At 38.8% G+C, this 10,407-nt stretch overlaps 1 protein-coding gene across 1 annotated transcript; it reads right to left on the minus strand.

Annotated features, from left to right (window-relative positions):
- Window positions 1-1,651: 1,651 nt before the first annotated feature.
- LOC110712051 lies at window positions 1,652-3,148 on the minus strand. Its single transcript, XM_021890476.1, has 2 exons — window positions 2,916-3,148; window positions 1,652-2,843 (listed from the first exon to the last, which is right to left on the minus strand). The coding sequence occupies exons 1-2, from the start codon at window positions 3,146-3,148 to the stop codon at window positions 1,652-1,654; spliced, it is 1,425 nt and encodes a 474-aa protein (XP_021746168.1).
- Window positions 3,149-10,407: the final 7,259 nt, after the last annotated feature.

Below are 10,407 nucleotides of genomic sequence, written 5' to 3' on the forward strand. Positions count from 1 at the left end.
ATGCACCAAGAGTTCACGCACCCCACATTTAGGCACGCAAAGCTTGTTGCCTTTGAACAAATATCCATCCTGTATCACAAAATCTTTAGAAGGATTGTTAAACAGGTTAGAAAAATCATCATCATCAGCATATAAACTTTTCAATTGTTCAAAACCCAAAATCTGTGTTTGAGCTATGGACAATAAAAAGTTTCTTCTTGACAGAGCATCGGCAACAACATTCTTCTTTCCTTCCTTGTACTTGGAACTGAATGTGAATGACTGTAAAAACTCAACCCACTTAGCATGGCGTGAATTAAGTTTTTGTTGGCCATTGATAAATTTCAAGGCCTCATGATCCGAATGGAGGACGAACAGTTTTGGCCGCAAGTAATGGGACCAATGATCAAGAGCATGTACTATGGCATAGAACTCCCGATCATAGGTAGAATAGTTCAACTTGGCACCGTTCAACTTCTCACCGAAATAGGAAATAGGTCGTCTATCTTGCACCAAAACGGCACCTATCCCCACGCCAATTGCATCACATTCAACCTCAAACAACTTATCAAAATCAGGCAAAGCCAAAACTAGAGCAGAACACAGTTTAGCTTTAATTTCTTCAAAGGCCTTTTGCGCAGACTCGTTCCATTTGAACACCTTGTCCTTAAGAAATTCGGTCAAGGGAGCAGTAATGGTGGAGAAGCTTTTGATGAAGACTCTGTAGAATGAGGCTAACCCATGAAAGCTTCGGACTTCATGGAGATTCCGTGGCACCTCCCATGTGGAAATGGCCTTCACCTTGCCGGGATCAACCTGTATACCTTCACTAGATACAATATAGCCTAGGAAAGTAATACTATTACAGAAGAAATTACACTTCTCTAATTTTCCATACAATTTATGTCTATGTAAAGCAGTAAATAATAATCTAAGATGGCCTACTTGCTCATTTTCATCTTTGCTATATACTAGAATATCATCTAAATATACAACAATGAATTTGTTCAAAAAGGGTCGTAATACCTCATTCATTAGACGCATAAACGAGCTAGGAGCGTTGCACAAACCAAAGGGCATGACAAACCATTCATAGAGCCCTTTCTTAGTCTTGAAAGCGGTCTTCCACTCGTCACCTTCTCGAATTCTCATTTGGTGATAGCCACTTCGCAAGTCAATCTTGCTAAACACCTTAGAACCACTCAATTCATTCAACATGTCTTGCAATCGAGGCATGGGAAATCTGTACTTGATAGTGATATTGTTGATGGCTCGACTATCAATACACATTCTCCAAGTTCCTTCTTTCTTTGGCACTAATAATGCCGGAACTTCACACGGACTTAAGGACTCACGCACGAAACCCTTAGCCACAAGCTCATCTACTTGTCTTTGCAATTCCTTTGCTTACTTGGGATTGCAACGATAAGCCGCCTTGTTGGGAAAAGTCGCCCCTAGTATTAAGTCAATGGCATGTTCAATGCCTCTAATGGGTGGTAACTCATCAAGGAGTTCCTCAGGGAACACGTCCCGAAATTCCTTCAACAGGGACCGTATGGTAGGAGGGTAAGTTCCATCCTCCATGCCTTCGGAACTTGGTTTCACTACCAACACGAAAGCGATTCCTTCTTGCTCATACAATTCATCAAATTCGGCCATAGTATTAAAGAAATTAGGCTTTTTCTTCTCTAACTTTCTCTATTTTAGGGGGTAAAGGTAGTAGCTTGATTTTCTTGCCTTCGTTAGTTTTGACCGTATACACATTTGTTACACCATCGTGTATAGCCTTACGATCAAACTGCCATGGATGCCCTAACAATATTTGACATGCCGTCATAGGAAGTATATCACACCATCGTTCATCACAAAAATTTCCCACGGCAAAAGCTACTAAGGCTTGCTTTCTCACACGTACACCGGAATCATTGTCAAGCCAATTGAGTTTGTACGGCTTGGCATGATCTCTAGTAGGAAGCTTGAGTTTGTTTACTAACTCCAAAGCAACCACATCCGTACATGACCCACTATCAATAATCATGCTACAAATGCGATCTTTTACCTTACAACGGGTGTTGAACAGATTTTCCCGTTGTTGCATATCTTGTACTGGTTTAGTGTACAAGATCCTTCTTACTACACCACAAAAAGAACTGTCATCTTCTTCAGGCGCACATTCATCACATTCACTGTCACTCTCTTCATCCTCATTCGTCACATAGCCACCTTCATGAATGGCTAGGGTATTCCTTTTAGGACAATTGGTTGCAATATGTCCCTTCTGTCCACACTTGAAGCAAGTGCGTTCACCTCTATCATCCACCTTGTTCTCGGGTTTCTTTGGGAACATAGGAGCTTTTCCCTTGTCGAAACGGTTGCTAGGCGTGTAAGCTTTGTAAGGAACACCGGATGTGTTCTTTGATTGACTATCTTTCTGCTGTGCCTCTACTTTATGAGCTGCCTTCACAACATCATCGTAAGTAGTGTAGGGTAAGAGGTCTACTTTATTGGCTATGCTTTTCGCAAGGCCTCTAGTGAAACGAGCCATCCTCAATGGTTCTGTTTCATCCAAATCACACAAGATACTAAGTCTTTCAAACTCCTTCACGTACTCATCAACAATCAAGTCACCTTGATTGAGGCAAGTGAGTTGGACATATTGATCTTGCACGTATTCCCGAGGAATCCAACGTTGCATCATTTTTCTTTTCAAGACTGCCCAAGAACTAATTTTCTCTTTTCCAGCACGTCTCCTCTTGGATTTGAGGTTTTCATACCACAATCCAGCTAACTTAGTGAGCTTGAGTGTTGCCAGTTTACAACACTTCTCATCATCATATTCTTTGTATTCGAAGATTGACTCAATCCTTCAAACCCAATCATTGAAAACTTCAGGGTCACTAGAACCATCAAATTCAAGGATGTCTAGTTTCAGGAACCGATCCTCCTGATTAGGGTGGAAATGGTTATGCTCACTTTTGGGTGTTGGTTCACCTTTTTCCAACTCGGACAATCTACGATTGTGTTGATTGGTGGCGTTACCTATCACACTTATTTGAGTGCGTACATCACGTAACTCCTCCTGCCTGGTTTGCATGGTTTGCATTGCAGTCATAAGTCTTTGTTCCATCTCACGTAGGAACTCATTCTGGTTCTGGTTGGATCCTGTCATGGTCACACCTTGGTCTAGACCGTGGCTGTAACCGTGGCTTTGATACCAACTGATGCGGAAACGGATATGGGTTAAGGTGTTTGTGTGATGGGTTATGTATCTAGGCTAGGTGTTTTTGTGGGAACAGGGTAAGGAAAGAACGAAGTTCCTGACAACGAGGAACTCGAGGGTTGATTAGCAAGGAACACTCGCAATACTAATCAAGGATAAGTATGGTTAGAGTTGAACACTCACTCTACTAACCATAAACAAGCTAATCCCGAACACTCTGGATTAAACTCACAAAATCGAATCCACGAGTTCAAGCTAAACTTGAATCCACAAGCTTAAGACAAATAAGACATAAAATATCTTGAATTGTTGTATTTCATTAAAAGTTTGATAGATGAATGAATTACAACCTAGAATAAAACTTCCTTTTATAGGCTAAGGAAGTAGCTAGTTACATTAATTATCTTCTTAGCTAAAGTAATTAAAAAGGAACTTAAAAGTCACCAACTAGCAAAAAGAACTCAAAAGCCGCCAGGTACCATCAGCCCTCATATGTAACGTTTCCCTTGGAAATCGTCACATATTAAAGACTAATAACTGCTGAAGTTCCTTTAGAGGGGTTCTTGAAGGAACTCGCCGTAGCGCCCAGCTTTCTCCCTTGTAACGGCTGACTGTTACAGCTTTATTACAGCACTTTAAGCTTAGCTAATTACTTCTAACAACTGAAAAATTAAACATATAATTAACTAGTATTAAAAAGCAATTAAACTTAGGAAATTCAAAACTCAAAAGATGCATCCAAGGGCATGTAACCTCCTTCATAAACGCTACATTGAAGCTTGTAACCTCCCATTGATTTCCTTGTTGGATGCCTTCATTTATTTGCGAACTTGGACTGAAATAAGAGGGAGGATATTCCCTCGTCTATGCTATAACTCACGCCCAAGCATCCATAAGGCAAGCCTTGACTAATATTCTACCCAAGTCACACAAGACTTGATTGGAGATGAAACCATGACAAATCCCATGCGTGAACCTTGATGGAACTTGGACCCTTGTATGAACAAACCATGGACCAAAGGAACTTGATCTAGTTGAACTTTGGAACGTGTTAATGGACCCTTTGAACCATGCATTGGACCATTAGACTCGTTAGCTTGTAGTGAACCTTGAACCATATCCAATTCCGGATCATTGATTAATTATGGCATGCAATTGTTGGATTATGTGTTTGATTATACCATTAATCATTTGCAATTTTACACCTTATTAAGCATGTTTATGAAGTCATATTGGTTGCTTAATTTGGTGAGCTCTTAATTTTACATAAGCTTGAAATTTCACATTCTTGCAAATAAATTGCTTGTAGTGTGAAAGTATACGGTGAAGATGATTTTTGAACCCCTTAAAATGTTAAAGATTCAATCTTTAATGGTTTAAATGATTGAATCTTAACTAGCTAAAAATCCATAATGAACTAATTTTTGGTTTTAATCATTTTGGAAGTTGATTTAAATCTTAAATGTTCATCCTTGTGTTTGAAATATTATTATTCTTCATATTGGAAGGTACAACATTCAAATGTGCATAAGTAAATATTGGATAAATTATGTTTTTGGATGATTAATTATTTATTCAACTTTTTGTCAAATCTCATTATTAATTTATGTTGGTTAAATTAATTGTGAGAATAACCCTCAATTTTTATAGCATCAAGTTGAGCCAAAAATAATTTAAATCAAGTTGAGCCAAAAATAATTTAAAGAATGGTTCTTGAATTATTTTGGTTTGTGCACTAAAATTGAATTTATTTAAGTTGGATTTATTTTATTTTTAATATTGCTCAATATTAGTTCTAAAATCAATTTAGAATTAATTTTAAAGTCACTCACATAAATGGGAATGAAATTCCGAAGCATGAGCATGTGAAACGAGGCCTCGAGCACTACCCTCGGCTAGTAGGGCTGCTTGCGCAACCCATATGTTGCTGCCGAGGGAGTGCGGGCATGCGAGTGTGTACGAGCATGTGATGCGTGTTGTGAAGGTGCGACTACCAGGCAGTAGCCCGCAAGGCAAGGCTGCCTAGCAGCGCCTGCGGCCAGCACACGCATTCGCACCAGCGACACGCAAGCATGCTAGGCATGCTGCGACGCTGCCGGTGCTGGAAGGCGCATGGCGCGCTACTGTGGCTGTGCGATCAGCACTAGCACGCCCGGTTTTGTGGCTAGGGTGCCTAGCCATCCTAGCCCCTTGGCTTGGATGCTAGGCACTCGACCATTGGGGGTTGCTATTTTGCTAAGTTTTGCGGTTTTGTTTTTTAATTAAAACGAGGGTAGGCCTCGGTTTTTCCCAGTACTTGCAAAATTATTTGGCAAAATTTTGGGTTAACCGGCTTAATTAATTTTAATTGGTTTAATTTTAATTAAGTTGGATGTGGAATTTAGTGGGAGCTTCATTAATCGTTTGAGCTTAAATTAGCCTTGTTTATGCAATTATTATTGCGTAAATTCACATAATCGAATAATTACTTTGACTAGATTTAATTAGGCGCGTTAATCGGATTAACCACCTAAGTTAGTAACTAGTTTTGCGCTCGTTTTGAATTATTACTTGAATTATATGTAAAATGCATGGGTCATTCAATTTAGAAGTGTATGGATGAATGAAATAGATATTCTAATGCAGGTTTTACAAAATGGCAACTAGTGGGGCCCGACTAGGATAGTAAATACGGTTTGCGTTCCATTTTGTATTTTTGTGAATCTTTATATGAACTATGTGCCGTTAAGTATTTTTGTACATTAATTATTTAGATTAGTCCTAGTTTTACTAGTAATTGCATAATTGTTGGAGATGTCTAAATGACAGCGTTTCTAAGAAGACAAAGCCAAGAAGATGCAATGAAAGGGCCTTGAAGATTCAAGTTTTAAGGGGTCATGCTAGTTTCCAAATGCATCTTTATTTATACCTTATATATTTGGCTTATATATAATTGTGATATTAGATGCATGTTTAGGATTTGGAATGTTGAATGATTAATTTAGTTCACTTAAATCAACCAATATAGAAACCCTAAATCCTTATAAAATTAAGTTAAAAATTGTCATTCTAAAATGACACTTACCGAAGTAATGAGAATAGTAATGGGCTATGCCAAAGCAAGGTATTACTACTTTCTTAGGGACGTAAAGTATACTAGGTATACGCGTTAGTTTTGGTTAAACTCAACGATATCAGTAAGGAGTCCTTAGATGTCGTGGCAATAGAGATAAACGTCAAGAAAGCATTAGATGCGACGTTTTATCGAACTAAGAATAGCTTAGAGCTATTAGAAATTGGATTGCTTACCTTAAAATATTAAGTGCTAAGAGAAGCCAAAACATGATTAATCACTTTTTATTTTTGAGGTCTTGGAATCATTTTATTCTCGTCTAAAAGGGACAATTTTAAATGTGTGGATAAAACGCTTAATAAGATTGAAAGTTTGCATGTATGCTTTAAATTTCTTTCTTATTGGTTTTATGAATGGTTTTTCATTGCAAATTCTTTCGTTTGTAGAAAAATGTCTGCTACTAACACCAACAACAACCAGTTTTTTCTCTGCTCAATTCTCAATAAGGAAAAATTGAATGGGACAAAATTCCTTGATTAGCAAAGGAATTTGCAAATAGTTCTCATGCAAGAGCTAAGGGAATACGTCTGATGGGCGATAGAACGATCGCACATTCCACACTCATTCAAACACATTTATAAGCAAACATCTCACAAACCAAGCACAATGATAAGTAAGAGTTCGGTCCACAGGAAACGAGATATAATCACTAAAGATCTTAATACGCAAGCTAGTTCGAAGACTTTTGTTGATTGGGGGTTCGTCAAGTAGACAAACAAACTATTTTTTCTAAATCGAGTAATTAAAAGTACTAGGGAATGGGATCCACTCAACCATGGTAATCAAGCATATTGGGAGCAAATGGAGACAAGAGATAGCAAGGACTATATGTAAGACCAACCTCATGTAATTAGGAAAACAACTCACACTCCTAAACTTAGATCCCTCATTAGTTTAGCAATAGGAGGCACATAATCAAATTGCAATAAGTAATGACATACTTAATCTACATTTCCATGTCAAACTAAGCATAACATGATATCAAGCTCCAAATTCTAGGGTAGCTACTCCTATCATGAAGAGCTAACAAGCAATCTCATACAATCAATTTAATCACAAATAAAACATCAATACTTCTCCCAAGTTTACTTAATTAACCATTAGGTTGAGTTTCACCCAACCCCTAGCCAAGAGGACTACTCACATGCAAAGTTCCAAGTTGGGATTCTAAGTAATTCTAAAATTGGGGAAAAGTGATTCACTATGGATAAAACTAACATGCAACAACAATTTATCAAGATTAAGAGAGATTCAAGTGACTTGCAATAACAAAATAAAATCAGAAAATAAGTAGAGACAAGTGAAAGAAGTTACTATTGAAGCTTCAAAATGTTGAATAAATGCTGAAAATCTGAAAATGAACCTTGAAGTTTTCTTCTACAATGATTAGAGTTGAGAGTTTCCAAACTAAATCATCAACTAATTTAATGAACTAAGGTGCTAACTAAGAGGAAGTTTTTCTTTCTAAAAACTATTCTACTCCGCTAATCTCTGTCTCAAAAACGATCTAAAAAGGAACTTAAATAGTCCGTATAAAGTCGGCTGAGATCGGGAAAAGGTCCGACCGAACTCTGGGTAGGATCGGTCGGACTCAGGGTAGGTTCGGTCGAACTATGGGTAGGTTCGGTCGAACCTCCCTGATCCTTGTTTGGTTGAACTTTTAAGGTTCGACCCCTCCTGCAAAATTGCTGAAAACTGGTTTGAAACTGCCTCCTTTGCACCTTGGAGGTTCGATCAAACTTTTCAAAACTTTGACCACACCTTGGTTCGACCGAACCTTTCAGAGGTTTGGCCACACCTCCTCTTGCACTTCCTCTTCTTGCTTCATCTCCTTCCCTTTTGCTCCTCTTGCCTTTGTTCATGCCTCCATACTTGGACAAGGGGCCTCCCACCGTGCTTAAGACATTGAACCTGCAAAAGATAGCAAAGATCACGAGAGCATGGGGATGTTAAAATAATGCATAAAGATTATCAAAACAAGCGCAAATAAGCATACTTTTCATCAACACATAAAGAACCCATAAGAGGAGAAATGAGGTAGAAGAACCTAAGAAAAATAGGAGGAAAGAGACCTAAACACTACCCCTAAGAGTGACATAAATGTCACTCATCAACGTCCTTGACGAAGAAATGCCCGACACTCCTAATGAGGAGGTCACTCAGTCTTAAACTGATGGCACGCTGCCAATCAGGATGTCAAATGCATCATGTTGGCCACAATGTCTCCAGATCTCCAAAAGACTTTCTTTGAGAAGAAGACGGCTTTTAAGATCATATCTGAAGTTCAGAATATGTTTCAAGAGTAAGCCCGAACTGAGAGGTTCGAGACCCATAGACCAATCCTTGAGAGCAAGCTCAAGAAAGGAGAACCCGTCAGCCCTCACGTGCTCAAAATGATTAGATTATTTGATAACATGGAGAGACTTAATGCGGGGTACTCGAACGAGATGGCAATTGACATTATTCTCCACTCGCTGCCTAAAGGCTATGATCAATTAAAGATGAACTATAATATGCACAACATGGAGAAAACCCTCACCGAGCTTCATGGGATGTTGAAGTAGGCCGAGCAAACGCTTAAGGATTAGGAGAAGCATGATATGATTATGGTCAAGAAGGGCAAGCCATTCAAGCACTCGGGCAAGAAGAAGGGCTACAAGGGGAAAGGTAAGAAGACCTTTCCGCCTAAGTCAAAAGCTACCAAGAGCAACAAAGAAAAGAAGGTACATCTTCTCAATCTGATTCGAATGTTTCTACTGTAAGAAGAAGGGACATTGGAAACGGGATTGCCTCAAGTTCAAGGAGGATAAGAAGAACGACACCGTTACTTTTGGATTAGTTCTATATGTTATAGACCTTAACTTTACTAGCAAAGCTTCATGGGTATTAGATACCGGATGTGGCTCACACCTTTGTTCCAATGCGTGAAGGGAGAAGTGGAACTTCGGGTAGGCAATGGAGTAAGGATTGCGGCCGTATCCGTTAGATACTTATCAGTTTGTCTTTGCCCTCTGGGCTTGCTTTAGAACTTGAAGATTGTTATCATGTTCCAAACATTACCAAAAATATTATTTCAATTTCAGCGTTAGACGCTAAAGGTTTTGAATTCTGGATAAGGGATAATAGTTGTTCATTTTATCTTGAAAATGTTTTATATGGTACGACATATTCAGAAAATGGTCTTTATGTGCTTTCACCAGACAAATAGGTTTATAATGTTAATGATACCACCAAAAATGCTAAGACCACCGAGTCGAATCAAACCTTCTTGTTGCATTGTCGTCTTGGCCACATAAACATCAAACGCATCAAGAAACTTCTCCATGAAGGGATTCTTGATTCATTCGACTTAAAGTCGTTTGAAAACTGCGAAGGATGCTTACTTGGCAAGATGATAAAACAACCATTCTCCAAGTTGGGAGAAAGGGCTAGTGACTCTGGGTCTTATACATACGGATGTGTGTGGACCAATGAGCACAACCGCAAGAAATGGTTATCGCTATTTTATCACATTCACGGACGACTATAGTAGATATGACTATGTCTACCTTATGTCGCACAAATTTAAATCCTTTGAGAAATTCAAAGAATTTCAGAGTGAAGTGGAAAATCAGCTTGGCAAGAAAATCAAAGCCCTTAGCTTCGATCGGATCGAGGTGGCGAGTATTTGAGCTACGAAATTGACGATCATTTGAAAGAACATGGTATTCTTTCAGGATTAACACCTCCCGGAACTCCACAATGGAACGGAGTATCCGAGAGGAGAAATAGAACTGTGTTAGACATGGTTCGATCAATGATGGGTCTTAGTGATCTTCCTATCTCTTTTTGGGGACACACACTTCTAACCGCGGCACTAACACGAATCGCGCTCCATTAAAAGCTGTCGAAAAGACTCTATGTGAATTATGGACAAAGAAACCTCCACGATTGTCTTTTCTTAAGATTGGGGTTACGAAGCATATGTCAAAAGACTCATGTCCGACAAGCTTGCACCAAAATCGGACAAATTGAAATAAAAAACAAGCTTTTGACATGAAATAGTTCTTATTTATAGGAAATTCATGAACACACTCCAGCACTTGCTTTTGACTTT

The sequence above is a fragment of the Chenopodium quinoa genome, unplaced genomic scaffold (genome assembly GCF_001683475.1).
Source record: "Chenopodium quinoa cultivar QQ74 unplaced genomic scaffold, ASM168347v1, whole genome shotgun sequence".
In the NCBI taxonomy this organism is placed as follows: domain Eukaryota; kingdom Viridiplantae; phylum Streptophyta; class Magnoliopsida; order Caryophyllales; family Amaranthaceae; genus Chenopodium; species Chenopodium quinoa.